Genomic DNA, 24164 nt, shown 5'->3' with positions numbered 1-24164 from the left:
GAGGGCATAACCACCAATGTTGGTGTGGTTAATATGGGGAATTCTCAAGATGCCAGAATCAGTGAAGCATTGTGGCATGGTAGTGGGGGTGGCAATAATGATAGCTTTAAGGCTCGAGTAGATTACAGAGATAGGAAGGCTCAAGTCATTTGAAACAAGGATGAGAATTTAAAAACTGAGGCATTGCTTAAATGGAAGCTAATGTAGGTCAGCAAGTATGGGGTGATCTGTGAGTACACTTAGGATGGAAGCAGCAGAGTTTTGAGTGAACTCAGGTTTAGAGAGAGTAGAACGTAGGAGACCAGCCAGGCATCCTTTTGGCCAACCAAATAAACTAAATCAAACAAACTGAGGGATGAACTCAAAAGGACGGCCTCTTAAATAGAAGGGGCACCACCTAAAGCAAAATAAACCAAAATGTAAAGAAAACTTAAAGCATCAAATCAAAATGTGGTTGACAAGGTCAGTAATACACTCCAGCCCATGTGGAGCCCAACAGATATGGAAGACCTCGATGGTGCGAGTGACCAGCTTGGAGTGCAAAAATCACATAATAATAAAGTTGTTAGGGTTAATCAAATTATTTTCATTATTGTCTAAGTCAGTAATGAGAAGGCATCAATTAAGAGCAAAAAGAATGCTTAGTAATTGTTTAAATTAAAGTTTATTTTGTGATTAGAGAATGTTGCTTTCAAATTTAACGTGGAATTCAATTGTATAATGAACACTATTTCCCAGATCTTTTACTAAGAGATAACTAACTATCCCACCTCATTATACAATACTAGATTTAAGATAGCTTTATCCTATTTGTTCCACAACATATTGCTCCAGCAAAGTATCATTCTGCAAATTCACCTGTCAGACCACCTTTGCCAACTTGATTTGCCAGTCTGTATGAAGATTCAAGGTTGCAATAATTATTACATTGCTTTTATTACGTGCTCCAAAAATTTATTCTTTAATGCTGTGTCCAACTGTCTAATTACTGTTAGGAGGCCTATAAATTAGTCCCGGCAGCCTTTTCTGACTTTTGCCATTCCTAATCTCCATACTTATTCTGCATGATGATCATCTAAGCCAAGATCCTTTCTCACTCATGTCCTTATGTCAACCTTTATTATCGGACTATGTCTCCTCCTTGGCCATTCTGTCTTTCTTTCCAAAATGTTGGGTATCCTGGAATGCATATTTTTCAGTTTTGATCAGCTTGTAACCATGTTTGCTAATGGCCATTGGATCAAACCATTTATCTCTATCGTATCACAAGTTTACCGATCTTATTGTGGATGCTTCGTGCATACAGAAAAATAGCTTTTCATTTAATTTTGATTGTGACTGGGGTGAGTTGGGATTGTGATTGTGAACAGAAAGAGGGATGAATTGGAATGATCAGGCTGCTAAGCAGTGAATAGAGACTGGACCTGGGAAGTTCCCTGTACATAAACTTTTTTGCTATTTCATTCACCATGCTCCCAGGGAAGCAGTCTTTTAATTTTTACTGTTTCCTCCCACATGCATTTTTCAATTTGGAGATGGGATTTCTGTCATAATACTGTCAATTCAATAACAAGTGGACAAACTTCATAAACACATACCTCATCGGTAGCTGAGTTATGTTTAGAAAACAAACGCTCCTTATCTCTTCAGCTAGAAGTCCAAAGTTTAACCAAAGTCCAAAGTGATTTGTCGAGTTCCTTGCAACATTGTTCGTGTTGCATAAATACTGATTTAATCAGTATTTTTGTTGGGGAATGCATGATTTGTTCTTTTTGCCATTGGCTGCAAAGAAATATAAACAAGTTAAATGAGTATTCAACAGCAGTTGGAATATATTGTGGGCAAGTGTGAAGTTATTCACTTTGGTGGTAAGAATGACATGGACATAGTACAGCAGATACCTTAAATCCTTGATGAAATATCACCAGCAATGCCTCTGCAAAATGCTGCAAATTGAATGGCAAGAAAGGCACTCCAACATAAGTGTCCCTTCTCAGACCAATATCTCTAGTATCAAGGCACTGGTTATGATTAATCAGCTGCATTGGGCAGGCCACGTTGTCCACGTGCCTGATATAAGATGTCCAAAACAAGCTTTTTACTCTGAGCTCTATCATGGCAAGCAGATACCAGGAGGGCAGAGGAAATGTCTCAGGACTTCTGCACAGCCTTCCTGAAAAGATGCAACATTCCTTCCAATTTTGTGAGAAACTCTTGCTGTAGACTGCTCAAACTAGCGAAGAAGCGCCCGTGAAGGTGCCAACTATTTTGAATGTCTCTGACAGGTCCAGGTGGAAGCCATGCTCAAATAGTGGAAGGAGTGTACCAAAACCTGAGAAAAATGCATGAAACTTGCAGTTGTTGATCCCCGGAGACTTCATTTCACTTGTACATGGAACACAAAAAGTTAGCGTGCAGGTCTAGCAAACAATTAGAAAGCAAATGACATGTTGCTCTTTATTGCAAGGGGATTGAAATATAGGAATAAATAAGCCTTGCTACAATTGTACATGTCTTTGGTGAGACCAGATCTGGTATACAGTGCAGTTTTGGCATCCATATTTAAGGAAGAATGTACTTGCATTGGAGGAGTGAAAATCTACTGGATTCGTTCCAGGGGGAGAGGATTGTCCTATGAGCAAATTAGGCCTGTATTGTTGGAATTAAGAAGAATGAGAGGTGATCTTAGTGATATACAGAAGATCCTCAAGTGATTTGACTGAGAGGTTGTTTCCATTGGCTGGGGAATCTAGAACTGTATAATAGATAGACTTGCCCACTGTGCATATATTAGAGGCAGTTTTGCTCATTCAAAAATATAACTGTAAATATCACAAGAATATGTATTCTTACATATTTATTACAGAACTTATCAAATACCTTCCATTGTTGCGTTATCTCAAGGTTGTTTCCCCAAGTTGTCTGTTACCGACGATTAATTAAGCCTTGATAGGCACCAAATTGAGAAATTGAGTGCAAATGCGCACTCTGCAATGGGATTGGACCTGGCCATCGGGGGGAAGCTGTGTTGGGGCTGGCCATGGGGGAGGGTGGGTCGGGGCTGGTCATGTGGGGACGGGGGAGGGAAGACCAGGGTAGGTCATAGGGAGCTGGCGGTTGAGACTGCCCCGGGGTTGGAATTGGAGGGGAGCCAGTAGGCAGCGATTGGAGGGGGAGGGGGCCGGGTAGGACAGTAATCAGGGGGCCGGCAGGCTGGAGGTTTTGGGGAGACTGCAAAAGAAGTCGGGAAACCAGCAATCAGGAAGCTGGCAAAGTGTGGAAATGGGTTGAGGGGGGACCCAACGTGCATGCATCAATCTTCCCACTGACAGATCGGTGCATGTGGTCTTGCCCGCTCAGCATGCTGATGTTGGCCTCTCTGTTGGATGTAGCCCCACCCTTTACTTACTAGTGTGAATCTCTCTGAGGCGCTCTGATGCACAGACTGCCGGAGATTCATTAAAATATGTATGTCCAAAAAACAGGTGGGAAAATCTCCTGTTTTCCCACCCGTTGGGCACTTAGCTTTTTTTGGGAGAGAATCCTGGATTATATTGTTTTAGTAAAGTTAGTTGGCTTTATAATTCATTGCTGTTGCAAAGTTCAGTTTGTGAAATTGGAATTTGATGTTGGTAAAGATTTAAAAATTGTAAAAACCTGGAGGAAAATAAATTGCCATGTCCCCTTAAAAGCTGGTGTTTTGTTTCAGCACGTGGAGGTTTAAAATACAAACTACATACCGAATCTAAGCTGAAACATTTGTATTGAAAAGTAAAACAGTAGCCTTGACAAGCCAACCTGGCTTTGTTTAATTTAGCCCAAGCGATTTAAAGCAGACTCAGCTATCGGGAACTTCTAAAATTTGAATTTGATGGTGTTGACAACATCAGACTAATCCTATTGTAGGAAAATTGATAGGTCATCACAGGTATAAAAGAGAGTGCAGGGTGCAAAAACAGGAGACCAACAGAAGAACTGTCGTCAAGCCTCAAGCCTCAAGAGGGAGAGAGCAGCTCTCAACTTTACCAGCTTCAGATATGTCTTCAGAGAACGTACCATCTAGGTATCAAATCAGAAAGAACTTACAGACAGAGGAAGCAACAGAGGAATTCCAGAAGTTTCCAAAAGCCACAGAATCTGGTTGTGTATTTTGAGAATTATTGAATTTTTTTTTGTTAATGAATGAGTATTATATTTATTTGAACAGCATTCCAATAGAATCTTATTTTATTTTAACTAACCCAGTTAGTTAAATAAATTGTTGAGTGTTCATCTTAAAGTGAGTGTCAGATATTTCTGTTAGTTAGTCACGAAACGTGGCTGAGGAATAGTTCACACCTTCCCACATACTTTTAACAGGTTACGAGGTGAGGTATTCCTCTTTGGGGGATTCAGCATTAGCTGTCAAAAGGGGGTCAACCTTCGCATCGTAACAAAGCCAAAATTAGTAGAACCAGCATCTAGCTATCAAATTTAACCATGGTTAGCCATCCACTAGAGGATTTCGGATAATCTCAAGTATGACAGTTTCAATGGCTTAATGTGTATTTTGTGTGATAGGGTGACTCTATAGATTCCAAGAGTAGTGTAGTCTATTCTCATGTCAAAACTGCTTGATTTGATTTTTGCTTAATTTGAATTTAACTCACAAATGAAAAAAAAAATCCTGCCAGCTATTTTAATCTAATGTTTAACTGAACAACCACATTTGTTTCCATTATTTTATGAACAGTGTATTCTGTGCAGGATGTTCTCAGTTGACTTTCAGTTCTTGTTTAACTTTCCCCAGAGCAACTTTTTATTAAAAATTGTAAATTCATATAAACTCATAAATGCTGAAGATTAGGCTGTTTCAAAATATCTGTCTCTCACCCTTGGAGAGTTCTTTATCACTCTTGTGTATTTTTCCTCAACTTGAAATTCTATATACACTATCTGCACTAAGCATGTTGAGTCACTTGTCAGGAATAAGCAGTCTGTGGTTGGAAGCTGCACCAATTTGAATAATGAGCAACCATTGCACATTCTAAAGATTTAGTGGTGTTCTCAATTGTGATATGCTTATTACCAGATGGCTCCTCACAACTGCTCACCAGATTGGCAGCTCACCCATCAAAAAGGCAAACTCTTACTGTCAACTAGAAAACCTGTTGTGGAATTTTCTGTCTGAATCTCAATATTAAGATCACATCTACAAACTCATCTTTGAGAGCATTGACCAGTAAATGCCCAGCTTTCAACCCTAGAGAGACCTGACTGCATGTAATGACAGCACAAATCCCAGCCAGAATGGAGATGATTGGGTAATTCCCCTGGTCAATCACATTTGGAGACCACATTGGGATTCATTTAAAACACATTATTTGTACAGTATAACTATCCTCCATTCATTTTGCTGAGGGATCGCCCTACCCTTATGAGATAATGTGGCTGTAGTGTTGGTCATGAGTTCTGTTTGTTGTAGTTGATAGAAACTGGGGGTAAAAATGGGTCAATTACATCATTTGAAGTTGGCCCCAAGCAAATTGGCAGGCAGTTTTTCACCTCATCTGATCTTCTTTCCACTGAAGTTCACAAAATGATAGTTTAATTTCTTTGTGGAGAATTGTTCCCTAATCTCACTGCATCCTTTGAAGTTAAAAGTATTGACAATATTTTCCAAGCCATAGTGCAAAAGGAGGCCATTTGGCCCATTGAGTCTGCGGTGGCTGTCTGCAGGAGCATCCTACCTAGTCTCATTCCCCTGTTTTATCCCCTAACAATGAAAAATTAAAGTTAACATTGTGAAAGGTTGGCTACTGCTTTGCTACGAACCTGTTTAGCACTATCGGCAGAAACCGATTTTAACTCCATTTGAATAGAATCCGTTTGCTGAGTAAATGGACTGTTCTTGCTATAAGTCTCCCCCTGCCGCCTACTCATTGTCTTGACACCATTGTGTTAGCCATTATCACAGTCTCTAGATGCACACAACATTCAACTGACTGAAGTCTTCCTCCTTCTACTTCTTTGCAAAAGTGTCATTCTTGTGTAATTCTCATTCAAAAGTCTTCCCCCTTTCATTTGTGCAACATTTTTCTAACAAAGTTATTTGTATTCTGGGCATACTATTCACGTTGCACGCAATTTAAAATGACAAGACTGCACAACGCTTTCCTGTGGATGAAGTCAAAGAGTACTTCAACATTTGCCCAACCTTGTGCTCTTTTTTCTCAAAATATGGTATGTAAATTTCCCTGTTAATATATAATGCCAGGGATAGGAGACAAGTTATAAGTAGAGATTTGAAATACTTTTTTATTATTTGCATGAGAGCAGGGAAGACTAGAAGATTTTAAAGTTATGAATGGTTCTGATAAGAGTGAATTTCCTCTTTGGGAAGTTAGTGACGGACATGAAGCTTATGAAATATTCCATGCAGCTGGATGCAATCTAGACCATTCATGTTTGCATTTTTCAATCAAATAAATATTTTACTGCTCCTAGAATTAAAAATTACCAGCGCTCTGTGGTAATTCAGTGTTGGATGTATTTTCAGAGATGTTTGGTTTTGCATTAGGTATTTTGTGCAATGTTCCCTTCTGAAAGTTTTTATAAATGTTTCTTTGTTGCAATGGCTTTTCTTCAGCTAAGTTTTCCTTTGGCTTCATTGGTGTGAAGAGCACTTGCTGCAATTCTAATGAGTGAAGTACTGAGATTGTGGTTCTGCCTCTGAACATGAGATTGGCCTTGGGGAGATTTCCTTTCTTAATTGATTCTCCCCATGGCCGATTTGGCTGAATAGGCCAGATTTACTTTCAGCTTGCTGGCAGGTGTGTGATCCCCATGAGTTAGTGAGCATTCCTCTAAGGCCAATGGAAATGTAGGGAACTTGTATTATCTCAAGCTGTGTAAATGTACTGATTTTTCAGCTGACTTACACCGTTTATTTTTGTGAGTTTTTTTTTCCCTGAAATTTATATTTTAAGAAGAACTGTTGAAAAATGAGTTTTTATTTAAGCAAATTGAACGACGAAACATTTTGGCCCAGAGCTTCTGATCTCTGGTCATACTCCAGTGTTACACTCCAAAATGTGCTGAGGTCCCCAGGTGCTGACTACATGAGAATTGTCCGAGAAGATTGGACTTCCAATGAAAAATTACCATCGGAAACCATCAAAACTTTGAGTTAGAATTAGGGACTTTGAATGGTTCCTAGTCACTATTCTACTGACCCCAACCCCTTCATTGCTCTTCAGCTCCCAGCCTGACTATTTTTTGAGCCCTAGACTACTCCTCTTACCATCCTACGCTATGAGGAAGGCAAGTGTGCTGCACATTTCCCAGGAAGTTTGGTTTGAAAGTCCAAGGGGGAAAGGTGGATCTCCAGCACAGGGTAAGTAAATAGGAACAAAGTGGCAATCCAATAGTCACTGTCACCCCTTGGAAGATTTGGCCAAATGATGATTGAAACTATAGTGATGAGAATTATTTTTATTTTGAAAAAATGCCAGAATATTCAAAGATGTGCGGGTTAGGTTGATTGTCCATCCTAAGTTGATCCTAGTGTCCGGGGGATTAGCAGGGTAAATGCGTGAGGTTACAGGAATAGGGCCTGGGTGGGATTGTGGTCAGTACAGACTTGATGGGCTGAATGGCCTCCTTCTGTACTGTCAGGATCCTATTATTCTAAGTTCCACAGCCATTAAAAACTGAGAGCAAAAGTATGATGGGTGTGTTATGTGGAGTCTTTACTATTTTCAAAATTTGTGAAACTGGACAAGATACAAAATTTCATGGTATCGAATGCACAGAATCAGACTGTTCAGGCCTATGTTGGTGTTCATGCTACACTTCTTATTCTATCAACATTTCTTTCACCCTTGGACTGGTTTAGTTGCTCCTTAAATGCATCTGTGCTATTTGCCACTCTCCACGTGGTATTCGTGTCACTCTGAGGAAATAAACTTCTGAATTTCTAATTGAATTTATATTACCTGATATTTATCCCCCTTAGTTTTGGTCTTTCCATAAAAGCCAAAACTATTTCATCCATGGCATCTGCCCTATTAATCATCTCTCCCTCCTTCATGATCTCACAGTCTCCAGGGAGTGACACTGAGAGGTTGCTTCTCCTGGCTGGGAAATCTAGAACTGTGGAGTACAGTTTCAGGATGAGTGGCTGATCATTTGTGAGATGAGGAAAATTTCTTCATCCAAAAAGATTTGGTATCTCCAGAATTCTCTGCCCTCCAGGTTCCATGTTGAATATACTTAAGGCTGGCAAAGATCTCCCAGGGCCTCTCAGGGAATCAAGTGATTTGAAGAATGGACGGGACTGTATAATTGAAGCCATGATAGTATTAGCATAACTGACTCAATAGGCCATTTGATCTACTCTGCTTATTTTTCTTAAAATCTTTTGCTGATAAGAACATATTAGCTGAGATGAAAAAAACAGTCTTGTGAAATTCTTCTCCAACCTCAGACAATCGGACAAGCTCTGGAACATTTGTTGCTACCCCATCAAATCACCTACTCTCTAACTAAAGCACAGGAACATTTTCTTATGATAATAATGCACCATCCAAGATAGTTTTAATGTGTGTTTAATTTTTCTACAGGGCTGTGTTATTTTTGGTGCAATTTTCACTATGAACATTACAAGTTCTGAGATCCTGCTGCTTTTTTGCTCTGCTGTGTTGCGAGGATGAGGACGATAATTAAATCAGTTTTTATTCTCATCAGTGTTGGAACCCATACCTCAGGCACTCGCACAGCACCTTCGATGGATCATGCAGAAAGATCTGCTGGGGCAAGATGTGTTCCTTATTGGACCTCCCGGTCCTTTACGGCGCTCTGTTGCTATGCAGTATTTGGTAAGTCATTTTTTAAAAAAATTTTCGTATGCTAATATTGTACCATCATTCCTGTTTGTTAACTCTCTTCATGGAGAATAATTTGCTAGTGGTAAAGAAACCAGTTTGCAGTTTACCAATATGTGGAAATGAGTAACAATGATATGCTGGAAATTAAATCAATATGAGTACCTTCTGAAAAAGTAAAGAGTAGTGAACCAGTAAAAATTGCACATATTAGCTCTGTACCTGCATTTTGCAGATTAAGTTATTTAACTGAACTTTGGGCCATGTGCGAATTCATTTTGGTTTTCACTATTTTGTTGTTTGGCCAGGATATCTATCAGCATATTTTAAAGTTCTCTTTTACCAGTGGTCCTCAATCCACATTCCTAAATCCATCATAACTCAAAAACTCAACATGTCTGTAGGACAGTAAGAACCCAATTGCTTTAGGGTTAATTGTGCTAATAAGCCCAAGAATCTGACTAAATGTGAATGTGGCAGTGCCTCAGACAAGTAGGAAAAGCTATCGGTCTGTAATCTGTTCTTAGGTCCTTCTGTATATCCACCGAGAAAGAATAAAATTAATAGCATGACAAGCACTTTTAATACTGAAATACTAATTCACAAAGATGCTTCTAACTTGAACATAAAGTTGACTATTTTAGTTTGGAAATTCATTCAGTAGGCTCCTTTAGGAATCTGTGTCTGGATGACTGAGATTGCACATTTTTGATACCTACCCTGTTGGCAGCCTTTTGGTTTGTTCCAGGTTCAGGGAGGATGCTGCATAGTACCTGATTGCCTTTTGCATGCGTGACAGAAATTGTTTCTGCTTTGCTTTCCCTAGTGGCCACTTCAACTGGCAGACCACATGCCTTAATCAATCAGTCCAAGGTACCACACTGAACTACATTTGGGCCTCAGGATTCAGAGAAGTACAGGCTGATAGAAGGAACACAAGAACAGCAGTTATCCAGTTAGTCAGGAGGCAGAGAGCTTGTGAGAAATACAATGAGACAAGTGACAGGCAAAAGAGATTTCAGTGAAAATGAATGAGACATATGGAAATAGAAATGAACAGATGGTGTGAAAGGCAAAGCAAAACAGATAGCCAGAAGGGTATAAAATGACAATATTTTTAACAGTCATGACAACTTTGTGGAGGCTTACTGGAAGAAATGTATAATTTACAGTGCATGAAGTTTATGAAAAACTTAGGCAACTTCCATAACTTTGAATGTACCTGTGATAAACACTTTTTTCATTCAATTGAGTTTCTAAGTTTTGTACTTTTCCTATAATAAGCAATTATTTTCTTCATAGCTGTTATGGACTTCAGCTTTGCTGGCCTGAAAGTTTGTATACGCTTTTACTGCTGAAAATATTAACACCAAGATTAACATTAATAAAAACTGGTGGGATAATTTATAGCTTTTAATGTATGTAAACTTATCCAGATTTAACATTACACATGAAAGCCCCTGTTGTATTTGCTTTTTTTTAACACAATATTTTAAGGAACTCTGTTGTGGTAGTAGTTTAAATTTTATAATTTCGTATTAGGCATGAGGATAGGGAGAAAAAAGTTCCACTCCAAAAGGCAGCTGAAATTAATCTCTGTCCACTTTTATTCTTTATACTGTAGCTTTTGATAGTATTGCATTAACAAATTGTGTATTGCTTAACACTGGAATGTGAAATACTTTCCCATCTGTGCACTTTTCACATTTTTGTAGTGGTAATTTTTCCCCCCTATCCTCATATCTAATATGAAAATATAAAATTTCCCATACAAATTACCTGAAATGACTCTGATTCCAATGAAAGATGGTTGCACTAGTGGGACCAAAATGCTAAGAGGTGGTAGGGAAGGAAGTTGATTGAACCCTTCTGTAACTTTGGAGGCTTAAGTAATTAAGACAGTACAAAAACAGCTGGATCATCTCACTCATTTAGGACTCAATTCATCCTGTCTTACTCTTGTTCCATACCAGCTCCAGTGCTCCTTTCCTTCCTGCTCCATCTGTTCTTGTGCTGTGGTTTGCACTTGTTCTTTTCTCTGTTGTCCCTTCTTAACCTGTATTCCCCTTCAGTCACCCATGACTGTTCTTACTGCACCAATCATACTCTTATGTTTCTCCAATTTGGCCACCTCTCAGCATCTTCCATTGGAAATATAGGGTGGAATTTCACTCCAATTTGTTACGAGTGTCAGGCTCTGACTGAACGACGGCGTGTATCTCTCCAGATGCTCAGCCGCGTTTACAACAACATAGGTGGATTGGTTAGATGGATCAGCCACACTAAAGTGCATGTTAGTGTCGGGGGGCTAGCTAGGATAAATGCATTGGGTTATGGGAATAGGGCCTGGGTGGATTGTAGATGGTGCAGACTTGATGGGCTGAATGGCCCCCTTCTGCACTGTAGGATTCTATGATTCTAACCTGCTTTTAGCAGAGTAAAATGTCCCAAGATACTTGATAAGAACTTTATCAGATAAAATTTGACAATATGAAGCATAAGAGATATTATGACTGGTAGGCAAAAGCTTGGTGTTAAGGCATGACTTGAAGCTGAAGAAGTTCAGGGAGGGAATTCTAGAGCTTAGTGCCAAGGCAGCTGGAAGCATTGCTGCTCGTAGTGAAACAACTGTAATTAGGGACGTGCAAAAACCTAGAATTAGAGGAACTCAGGAGATCTTTGAGGGTGGAGGAGATTACAGTGATAAATAGGGGTGAGGCTATGGTAATATTTGAAAACAAAGCTGGACAGGTAACCTAAGTCAACAACACAAGAGTATTGTGTGAACAGGACATGGGCAAGTTGAAGTTTACAAAGCGTGGTAGATGGGTGCCTCCCATAATTGTGTTGCACAAAGGCAAGCAACTGCTATTGAATCTCAATTGTTCCAACTCTCTGAACCAATGTTGAATGGATGTCGTGTGAATTTATGATATGGTTAAGAGGGTGATGGCTATGTCCTCATACATTTTACAATGACTTGTGAAGATCATCACAACACTTCTGCGGAGTTTCTGTTACCAACTTACTACAGTGGCAACTGTAAAATGGCCAATGTGTGGTTAATTTTGAATCAGAGAGTAGAATTATAGAATCTCAACAGTGCAGAAGAGGCCATTCAGCCGATCGAGTCTTTACCGACTCTTACCCAGGCTCTAACCCAGCCCTATCGCTACACATCTTGGGACACTAAGGGGCGCGGCTAATCCACCTAACCTGCACATCTTTGAACTGTGGGAGGAAACCAGAGCACCCGGAGGATACCCACGCAGACACGGGGAGAACGTGCAAACTCCACACAGTCACCCAAAGCTGACCTCAGTCCTTGGTAGTGTGAGGCAGCAGTGCTAACTACTGTGCCACCTTTTTTCAGTAGACGTGAATGTGGAGAGTTGGGATCAAATTAACTCAGAAATGGTAATGCATAACGCATGAATGATATTTGATCAACAAATTGTAATTGTGTGATTATTGTGTGCCAGGCTTTGTAATTCAATCTTTGTGTAGTCCAGTACCCAAATGATCGTGTGAAACAAAATTCCATTTGCTACAAATGGGTGATCCTGGTAACTTACTCCATATGTCTACCCTGATTTCTTAGCAACAAAAATCCGCTTTATTTACTAAGTAAAACATGGCCTCGCCCAACCTGTAAGTGCCCTATGATGCTCCAACCCTCATTCCTCTCTATCTTCTCTTCCTGCCGTTCCTTAATTGACTGACCTCACCTCAAACTTGAGGCATCCCTCCCTAATCATTGTGCCTTGCTACTTCCCTCAGTATCTTTAAAACCCTATTTTTTTGGCTCTGTCTTTGATCTATTTTTTGAATTCATTTGGTCCACACCTGCTAAAGGTTAGGTGCATTGGCTTTGTTAAATTCTCCCTCAGTGTACCCGAACAGGTGCTGGAGTGTGACGACTAGGGGATTTTCACAGTACCTTAATTTGCAGTATTAATGTAAGCCTATACTAAAAAATAAATAAATGTGCATTGCCTGTTCTATTTCCTTCCCAAATGTCCCACAATTGAAACTATATTTTAGCTGAATCCTAGTTTTCTGCTAAATAATGAACTCGTTAATAAATTCACTATTGTTTTATTCAGCTTCTCTCAAATTCCCTCCCTCTAGGCTTCTCCTTTCTTTATGTAGGCAGGTCTCTGCCTCTCCTACTTGAAATGTCTTGTGATGTGTTACTTGAATAAAGGCACTGTAAAGGCACAAGTTCTTTTTGTTCAGCTGAAATGACCTATTAATTTATTTTCAAATTTTAACCCCCAGTCTTGGAACTTTCTGATGTGAACGGCTTGTATGGAGCAATTGTATGGACTCCTATCAAAAAATGTTAAAGTTGGTTAAGCCATCTGGGAGGTTCTTGTTTTGCATCTTTCCCGATAATTTAATTCCAGAGATGAGCAGACAATTAAAATTGAGGGATCAGTGTCCTGTTATTTATAATTATACTTTTTGCCATTTATTTTAGTACCAACTCTGTTGCTAGTGGAAGCAATTTCTCCTATAAAAAATCCTCAGAATTTACCATGCCTATTAAATCTCCATTAATCTTCTCTGCACAAATCTTCTCCAATAACCGAGACTTCTCATCCCTGCTACCATTTTAGCATGACAAGGACTTCCCCTTCCGCGCTCTCAAATTGCTGTTAGAAATCTCATAAAAATTATAACCTGGTTCAATGAGATGCAACTGGGTTTTTAAGGGCAATTGAGTTAATAATTAGCTCAGCAACTGATCTGGTTCTGGCAAAGTATATGGAAAGTTGCAAAATGACTCCATTATGACTAATTATTAAATGTCTTAAATAATTTAAAAAGCTTTTCATGACATTTGGCTTTTATTGTGTAGGCCTCAATCTTTATTTCACTCCCTGTAAAAATTTTTATGTGATTTAATTATGGATGCTTTTCAGTTCCTGGCTGGCTGTCTGTGAGAACTTTTCAGTGTGATTCCTTGCTTGCCCAGTTTGATGATGTCAGCTTGATGTTGGGAATCTTCATCAGATTGTGCTATATTCAGTTCCATGGTATGAGAGGTAATGTTCTTGTCAGAGAGATCACTGGATTACTTGATGAGGTTTTCTTTCAAGGTCAGCGATCAGTTCTCTTGCTTCACTATCAACTGCAAAATCCAGGCCATTATTTTGAGGTTTGATTTCTATTGCAGTCTTCTTGTTGATATCCCCGCTTCCAACCTCCACCATCCATAAATTGCACAGCCTGGGTCACTACCCCAGCTGAGCAATGTACAGTGATTGGAAGTGAGGTCTATGTATGCCACCTGGGTTCTCATCTTCAAATAAATAAAACACTTCATGTATCTAATTTTCAATTTGATTAAGTGCCATATTATAAAGTTAGAACAGAGAAAGGTGTTGAAAGGTAAGAAGTGTTTTGATAGACTGGATGAAGAGAAACTGTTCTTAGTGGAAGGAAGATTAGTAATGAGAGGACACAGGTTTGAGTTAATTCACAAAAATGCTAGATGGATGATGAGAATCCCTCTTATGCAGTGTGTTATAACCTAGAATTCTGTCTAAAAGGCCTGTGTAAGCAGATTCAGTTGTATAGTTCTTTCAAATGAAGCAGATGCTGATGGCCTGAATTATTAAAAATTCATTTGTGAAATGTTACCTTCACTGGTAAGACCAGATCGATCCCTAATTGCTGTTGAGAATGGTTTTGGTGCTGTGTGATTCAATCATGCAACAGTAGTGACTATACTTCGAAGTTATCGTCTCAAGCATGTTTTGGTTACTTTCTATCTCTCTCTAACTCTAAAGACAAAGTAAATCAGAACAGTGTGTATAATCTTTGTTTGGGCACTCTGTTCGTTCTTGGGTAATAGTGTATTGAGATAATGTGAAAATCATCAGCTCATTTCAGGGGAGCTACCCACCAATTTGAAAAAGATATATATTTGGTGGCACGGCTAACCTGACCTGTGTTGTGATGACTACCTGCAGCTGGGAAGGTGTATCTGCCCTGGATAGAATGAATGCAAGTTTTGTGGGGAATAGAAATGTCATTACTTCTTTGAACTGATAGAATCATAGAGGTTTACAGCATGGAAACAGGCCCTTCAGTCTAACTTGTCCATGCTGCCTTTTTCTTAAAACCCCTAAGCTCATCCCAATTGCCCGCATTTGGCCCATATCCCTCTATACTCATCATACCCATGTAAGTGTCTAAATGCTTTTTAAAAGACAAAATTGTATCTGCCTCTACTGCTACCCCTGGCAGCTTGTTCCAGACACTCACCACCCTCTGTGTGAGAAAATTGGACACATTTGTATCTCTCTCCTCTCACCTTAAATCAATGCCCTCTAGTTTTAGACTCCCCAACCTTCGGGAAAATATAGTGACTATCTATCTGATCTATGCCGTCATTATGTTATAGACCTCTATGAGATCACTTCTCAGCCTCCTATGTTCCAGAGAAAAAAGTCCCAGTCTATCCAACCTCTCTTTATAACTCAATCCCTCAAGTCCTGGTAGCATCTTAGTAAATCTTTTCTGCACTCTTTTTAGTCGAATAATATCTTTTCTATAATAGAGTGACCAGAATTGCATACATTATTCCAAGTGTGGCCTTACCAATGTCTTGTACAACTTCAACAAGACGCCCCAACTCCTATATTCAGTGTTCTCACCAATGGAACTAAGTATGCCAAATGCCTCCTTCACCACTCTGTCCACCAGTGACTCCACTTTCAAGGAGCTATGAACATGTATCCTGAGATCTCTTTGTTCTGTAACTCTCCCCAACGCCCTACCATTAACTGAGTAAGTCCTGCCCTGGTTCAATCTACCAAATGATGTCTTAATGCTCAACAGGTTGACTTAATTCTCTCTCATTTATGCACTACACATGGTGAAGTCATGGAGTGAATGCCAAACCTGTGTTATGGGCTTCTGTCTAGCCCTGTAGAGGTGGAACAATTGCAACTTGTATTTACAGGACACATTTGAAGCAAAAACAGTCTGTTTCATGGAGGCATCGAGGAAAAATAAGAATCATGAGTCTTAAGGCTGATGACAAAATCAAAAAGATGGGTTTTAAGGAGGGTCTTGAAGGAGGAGAGAGTGGGAAGAGATTTTCCTGGAACAATTTCTACAATTCTATGAAATTCCAGAAGGTGTTCAACTTTAGTTGATTGAAAACGTGGTCTTAACTAGTAGGGCACAAGGTGGAAGTGGTGCTCATGAAATGAGGTTATGACAGGGCAGGCAAGATTGCTGGGGATAGATCTCGGAGCAGTGGGACTTGCATGGTTGGACGAGGTAACAATGATAAGAAGGGATGATGCCATCAACGAATTTTAAAAAGATCAGAATTTTAAATTTGTGGCCAGAGTTTGAGACAATGAAGACTGGAGTAATGAGTTAATCCTTTATCCTTAGGATACAGGTTGGGGTAAGGGCAGCAGAGCTTTGGTCAAACTGGGGAAGGAGGAGAGGAGGCTAATTGTGGTCAGTACAAACTCGATGGGCTGAATGATTCCATAATAAACAGGAAGTATTGAAATGCATTGGGAACCTGCTGCAACATGGTCTATTATAATGTGTGTATTGGTAGAGACACAGGTCTTTCAGAGACCACAACATTTTCATGTAAATTTATCATTTCAGAACATATTTCAGAATGTTGTTCAAACAGAAATGCTTCATAAATGATTTAGACAAGATGGTAGCCTCTTGTCTAATTGAAGTGCCAAGTTCCTCTGTGTATTGACATCAAAGAAGCCACCAACGAGGCAATGACAAATGATCAAATATAAGCCGGTATAATAAAGCCAAATCCTCAAGATGTCCAGCAAGTTGAAGATAACAATGATGGTGACAATGGGAACAAGCCACTGCCATTATCCATGGTACAGTCATCCATGATCCAGAAGAACTGCTGAAATGGTTGGACTTCAATAAAGGAATCAATGGCTGCAGATGTGACATAAATTCAGCACATCCTACATCTCGCAGAGCTGGTGAGGGGTAAATGTGAACAGTAAAAATTCCAATTCGTGCATTTGACAAAGAGGGAGGCAATGGCCTAGTAGTGTAATTTAGACTATTAATCCTGAAACTCAGCAAATGTTCTGGGGACCTGGGTTGGAATCCTGCCATGGCAGCTGGTGGAATTTGGGTTCAATAAAAACTATCTGAAATTAAGAATCTACTGATGACTGTGAAAACGTTGTCAATCGTCGGAAAAACCCATCTGGCTCACTTATGCCCTTTAGGGAAGGAAATGCCCTCACTCTACAAATGGTGTGCTTAACCTGAACCCTGGTTAACATGCTTTTGAAAGCCTCCTATTTACTAGCTGTCCCTTTGCCTGCCAACAGGCTCTCCTAATCAACTTTTGAAAGTTCCTGTCTCGTACCATTAAAGTTGGCCTTGCCCCAATTTAGAATTTTAACTTTGGGCCAGACCTAACATTCTCCATAGCTATCTTTAAACAAATGAAATTATGGTCACTGATCCAAAAGTGATCCCTCACTAACATTTCTATCACCTGCCCTTCCTTATTTCCCTAGAGGAGATTAAGTTTTGCCTCTTCTCTAGCCGGCCATCCACATACTGAATGAGAAATTCCTCCTGAATACACTGAACAAATTTCTCTCCATTCAAGCTCTAATACTATGGCTGTTCCAGTCAATGTTGGGAAAGTCCCCTACTATTGCAACCATATTTTTCTTGGAGCTACCTGTAATCTCCTTACATATTTGCTCTTCAATTTCCCTCTGACTATTTGAGGGTTGATAGTATAATCCTATCAAATTGATCACCCTCTAATTATTTTTCAGTTTTACTGATTTAGATTCAGTGGGTGAACCGTCAGAAATATCCTCTCTCAGTACTGCCGTGATGTTCTCCCTGATTAAAAACGCAATTCCCTCTCCTCTCTTACTTCCTGTTCTATCCTTTCTATAGCATCTGTGCTGTGGAATATTGAGCTGCCAGTCCTGTCCCTGCTTTAGCCATGTTTCAGTAATAGTACCCCAGCACCATGTACCCATCCATGCCCTGAATTCATCTGCCTTGCCTGTCAGGCCTCTTGCATTGAAAAAAATGAAGTTTAGTCTAGACTTCCCTCGCTCTCTGCCCTGCTCTTGCCTAACCTGAAGACATTGCCTTCACTATTTAATGTGCTCTCTTTAATTTCCGTGCAGTCTTCAACCTTCTCTTTTGTATTCACTGTCAAATGACAACTCAAGATGCCATTCCAAAATCTGAAATTGACAAGCCAGAAAGACACTGTGTCCTCCAAGGCTACCCCACACCATGAAGGAATTGAGTATTATGGCTGGGAATGATTACCTGCTGAAAGGGATTAAAAACAAAGACAAATCTAGCACAGTTGCAGGAAAAATTTCTGTCTGATTTCCACAGGCAAGGATTTATCAAGATGCTTTTTGAGTTGAGCTTGAGTGAAGTCATTCACACATGTTGATGTCCTGCTGCTCATCCTTGTCCCATTTCCAGTTTCTGTACAGCGATATCGAATCAGACTTCAATGAAGTTGATGCACAAATCAAATTGTACTTCAAGCTGAAGTAGACAAGCAGACTGCATAAGGGAAGGTCATTGTCTTCACTTGGACCAGGAGTGATCTGTTGTGCCACTGGAACTTGGGCTTTTGGCTTCCACCCCTCTACTAAAGGACTCAATTGCTACAGATATCAACAGTCTCTGACCACCATTTTAACAATTTGCATTAATACATTGCCTTTAATGCAAGATATCTGCGCATGACAGAAGAAAAGAATTATCTCCCACCCCTTATGAGGGAGTTAGGAAAAGTGACTGAAGACTCAATCCAACTGGTGACCTTTGACTGATGTTTTAAATGGATAGATAGGAATAATGACAGAAGTGAATAAGTTCCACAAAGCAGCTTTAACTGAGACTGTTGAAGACTTTGCAACCAATAATGGAGCAGAGAAAATGGGGATGTATAGGAGATCAGAGGAGGACAGGGAGGAAACTGCAGTTGAAGAATGTTGCAGAGGTAGCATGGGTTGAATCTGTGAAAGGATTTGACGATGAAGATGAGCAACTTAAAATTTTTGCCTAACTGGGCAAGTGGCTAGCCCGTGTCAGGCAGAGAAGAAGGATGCAGTGAACAATACTTAGTATTAAATAGGATGTAGGAGGCACATTTTATTCAAGTCCAAACTTCAGTGTAGGAGTTTGAGGGTAACTGATGAATTGGCTTAACATCATTAAGATCAGCCAAATGTAAAAAGTCATAGCCCTGAAATACTAACTCTGTCTCTCCAAAGATGCTGTCAGACTTGCCAAGTATTTCCAGTATTTTTGTTTTGGTTCAGCCTTCCTCACTGTTTGAATGTGTTTGCCTCTTGTTCAATGCGATTGTAGTACACTAGCCCACAATAATGTCCATGAAAATTTTTGAACAGAGATGAATCAAAATTATATCTTATGAAAGACCTGGAATTTATCACCACCTTCTCTTTGTTTTATCAGTAGTGTCAGATATATCAGATATCTAAGGGACAGTTGTGTAACAACAACATCTTGCTGCTTGATTGTTCTTTCTATGGAGCACCAAACTAAAATAGCACATTATTTGATTTATGCGAACAGTTCTAAGAGCACATGGGCTGACAAAACTACTTGGTTCATTGAATCTGCCCCTATAAACGTACTGTATCCAAATCCATTCTCACAAGTCTACATCCTGGTTGCTGTCATTGTTGAGATTTTTTTCCCCAGACTCAAACTTCATGACTGTCATGAAAGTGGTGGTTTTGATCGGGAAATCAATTGTTAAATATTATTGCACAATATTCGTCCAGCTGGAACCAGCATGGATCAATCTGTAGAATTGCTCAATTTATAAAAAAGGATTTAGTTATTCTGTAAACCTGAAATGTTGGAATGCTTATGAGCTGCAGATTTCTGTAATTTTCGTAACTTGAAGTTGTCATGAATGATGGTGATTATTTTAAAAATCGTTTTCTCTGCATAATTTTAATAATTTTGACAAATGATTTCTAGAACTGGAGTTAGGAAACCTGTTACAAAATGTTTGTCAGGATTTAGCACAGATGATCACTGAATAAAGATGAGTGTTAATTAGCTTCCGCTGTTTTATCTTCCTGTGTCTTTCACCTTGTGAGCCAATTTACATCTCTTGCATTTTATTATTCTGGTTCAAAATTGCTGTGTACTGGCTTTGATCCCAAGTTAATATTTCTTCCCTCTCTTTATATCACCGTCTCTCTACCTCTCCTTTCTCCTTTAAGATGCTCCTTAAAACCTAACCCTTGGTTATTTGTTCTAATATCTCCTTACAAATCTCAGGGTCAGAGTTTGCTTAACAAGAACTCAGATGTCGGAGTAGGCAGACCAGCCCCTCGAACCTGCTCCATCATTCAATACAAACATGGCTGATCAGATCCCAGCTTTATCTCCAGCTTCCTGCTCCCTCCACATAACTTCATCCCGCTACTCATTAAAAACTTATCTATCTCCTCAAATTTGTTTAGTGTTCGGGCTTCCACTGCACTCTGGAGTAGAGGATTCCGCAGAATCATCACCCTTTGAGTGAAGTAATTCCTCTTTTCTTAGGTCCACCTCTAAGCCTAAAGCTATGGCCTCTTGTTCCAGGATGTCCAACAAGGGGAAATATCCCCTTTAGCCTCTTATATATTTCAATTAGATCTTCTCACATTATTCTAAACTCCAGCGAGTATAGGCCTAAACTGCTCAATCTCTCTTCATGAGACCAATTCTTCATCCCTGCAATCAATCTAGTGAACCTTTTCTGACTGCGTTTAATGCATTTCCCTCCTTCCTCAAGACCAAGGACCAAAACTGTACCCAGTACTCCAGATGTTGTCTCACCAATACCTTCACTTCTTTTAAACTCTATTCTATTAACAATGAATGATAAAATTCCATTTGCTTTCCTTTTTACTTAGTGCACCTGCAAACTATCTGTGATTTATGCACAAGGACACCCAGATCCACCAAAGCATTTTGAAGTTGCTCTCCATTTAGATAATTTGCCTTTATATTCCTCTGACCAAAATGGATAACCTCATACTTATCCATGTTAAATTTCATCTGCCAAATTTTGGCCCACTCACCTAACCTGCTCATATCCATTTGTAAGTTTCTTATTTCCTCATTGCCACTTGCTTTCCCAACAATTTTAATGTCATGTGCAAATTTGGCTGTAGTATAGTCTATCCTTGCATCTAAGTTGTTAACACTGAATGTAAATAGTTGGAGATTGAGGACCGAACCCTGTGGCACACAATGAGTTACAGCTTGCCAGCTGCCCAAACATCCATTCATACCACTCTCTGTTTTCTATTGTGTAGCCAATCCTCTATCCAAGCTAACATATTACCCCCAATTCTGTGGGACCTTACCTTGATTATTAATCTTTTGTGCAGCACCTTATCAAATGCCTTCTGGAAGTCCAGGTACACAATATATACCGGACTCCCATTATCTACTAGCAAATTAATCAAATATGAGTTACCCTTCATAAAACCATGCTGGCTCTGCTAGATTGCATTTTGACTTGTAAATGGCTCGTTACTACTTGCTCAATAATGGATTCCAACGATTCCAAAGGGCAGATGATAAACTAAATGGTCTATAATTTCCTACTTTCTGCCTTTCTCCTTTTTTTGGACAGAACTGTTACATTAGCCATTTTCCAATCCACTGGAACCTTTCAGAAGCCAGAGAAGTTTGCAATATTATAACCACTGTCTCTGCTGCCACTTCCTTCAAGACTCTAGGATGTAGGCCATCAGGCCTTGGGTACTTGTCCGCTTTTAATCCCAGTAGTTTACTCAATACTTTTTCCCTACTGACACTCTTGTGAAGTGCCTTACTCAAGATTTTCGAAATTATGAAAGGCTGTGATAGAGTAGACACAGAGAGAGCCTTGTGGGGAAGAGCAAAACTAGAAGTAATAAATTTATAAATAGTCACCAAGAAATCCAATAGGAGCTCAGAGGAAGCTTCTTTGTGTAGAGAGTGCTAACGATGTGATATTTGTTACACAGGGTGTAGTTCAGACAAATAGTTTAGCTGCATTGAAGGGAAAAATGGAGAAGAATATGAGGGAGGATTGAATAGAGGGTAGTGCTGATCGAGTTGGATGAGAGGAACTTTGAGCAGAGCGGAAATGACATGGATTGGTTGGGCCAAATGGCCTGTTTCTGTGTTGTACTTCTATGTAGTTGTGGGTTTGTTATGCTATTAAACATGTGCTGACTAATTTAATTCCCACAGGAGCTGACTAAGCGAGAGGTGGAGTACATGGCATTATCCAGGGATACCACTGAGACAGACCTTAAACAGCGTAGGGAGATCCGAGCAGGAACAGCCTTTTACGTTGATCAGGTAATTTATATTGTGCCTGATAGATTCATCACTTGATTCATTGGCATGACTTAAGTTTTCACTTTGAAATATAGATAAATGAAACAAAATGCTTTTGGGATGAAGCCCAAAGATAGAAGAATGAAAGCAGCACTGAGCCAGAAAAAGTCAGAACAAATTGGCATTTCATAGTTGAGACATATGAGGTGAACGATCAGAGGAAGGATTCGTAAGGTGGAACTCTACCTATCTTGAGCCTTGACATACTTTCTGTTGGATAAGACCAGTTACAAAGGAAATGCTTAGTTCCAGCATTGGCAATTCATTTCAATACTAGTTTTGAGATTATGATCATTACATTTTTCAGGCAACCAAATGTCATTTTGATCTGTGTGAAGCAGTCAGTCTTGTGTTGCAACGTGACAGAAGTGTACTGAGAAATTGGAAACAGTACAGCACTAGAGAAAAGCAATCTCAGAACAGTTTTCTCTCTTGTTTTTATTCTTTTCCCGTTAATAGTTAATTAATTTAATAATTCTCATGAGTCTTTGTATCAATTATTGCAATTTATGTTTCGTCAATGGATTTCCTCATGGGAATCTCCCTGTTTGGCATTCTAGAAAGAGGAGACGTCAGGCAGATCAGATGACGCACAAGACACTCTGGTGTCCACATCTGCAGGCAGAGCTGAGTAGATCTTGCTTTCATGTGCCATTAGTGCAGGTTAAGGCTCATGTTCCAGAAACAGCTGGATTGACAGACTTAGCGATGTCATTACATGATGTGAATACTTGACTGACTTTAATAGTTCATGTTTCCTCTGCAACACCTTAATTACAGCATTTCACAAATTCATTGCCACCATGTGTAATGAGGCATTCCAGAGAGTTCAGAGGTCAATGGAACCAGTTTGCCTGTACTTGCAAATAAATCCATAATTCTTGCTGGACCTGGTTAGCTGAGAGCTGAATACAACACGATGTCATTCATGGCAATGGCATCTACTGATAAAGTGCGAGATCAGCACATTCACTGTCCCAAATGCTTTGGCTCCATCTCCTTGCAGACATTCTGCAACACAAGCAATATTAGATTTTAGCTGTGTGGAATGATACTGATGGAGAGGTTCACCCTTCTCAATCACTTTGTGCAGCCCTACCTTCAGCGGGTATAAAAGATTAGATGTGTATTCAGCTTCAGTTCCTGAAGTTTGGCCTATCTTTTCCTGTTTTGTAGTCCCTTGCACCTTCAGCTTTGGTTGTGTGGGTGGAGATACCCGCTGACTTTTTCCAAAGGTTTTCAGAAATGTATTTGCCCTATTGTGACACTTCCCTTGAACTCAAATGTAACTTCTTGCAGTTATTTTACTACGAATCTGCACCCTTGACACGTCCAAATTTATACATAAAGATAAAAGCAAATTACTGCAGATGCTAGAATCTGAAACCAAAGGAGAAAATGCTGGAAAATCTCAGCAGGTCTGGCAGCATCTGTAAGGAGAGACAGATTCTCTCTCCAGTGTAAAGTTGACAATTCCTCTAGTTTACTCAATGCAAACTGGAAGGACAGCGTCTCATCTTCCGGCTAGGCACTTTATAGCCTTCTGGTCTCAACGTCAAATTCAACAACTTCAGATGATTTGCTCGGCCCCCTTTGTTTTCATTCTATTTTGTTTGTTTTTTTTACTGTTCTCTACCTTTTATTTCTTTATGGTTGTTCTTTACATTTTCTTCCCACTACTCCCGCTCAACTCCTTCCTTCCTTCTCCCCTACTTCATCCCCCTTCCTTTATCTTTTCTCCCCCCTTCCCTTACCCTTTCTCCCCCCCACATACCCTTTTCTACATTCTACCTCAATCTCATTTCTCCCCCCGCTCCTCCAACATTTCCATCTGTCATAGCTTACAGCTTC

At 39.7% G+C, this 24164-nt stretch overlaps 1 protein-coding gene across 1 annotated transcript in view; it reads left to right on the top strand.

Annotated features, from left to right (window-relative positions):
• Positions 1-24164, top strand: part of vwa8 (von Willebrand factor A domain containing 8) — a 329616-nt gene that overhangs the window by 6839 nt on the left and 298613 nt on the right. Inside the window, exons 3-4 of the mRNA XM_080204136.1 lie at positions 8728-8858; positions 22164-22274. Coding sequence (XP_080060262.1) covers positions 8728-8858; positions 22164-22274 — 242 coding nt within the window. The remainder of the gene's footprint in view (positions 1-8727; positions 8859-22163; positions 22275-24164) is intronic.

Source organism: Carcharhinus amblyrhynchos, chromosome 15 (assembly GCF_965287045.1).
Source record: "Carcharhinus amblyrhynchos chromosome 15, sCarAmb.v2.hapA, whole genome shotgun sequence".
Lineage (NCBI taxonomy): Eukaryota > Metazoa > Chordata > Chondrichthyes > Carcharhiniformes > Carcharhinidae > Carcharhinus > Carcharhinus amblyrhynchos.
This window is presented reverse-complemented; position numbering and strand designations above follow the sequence as displayed.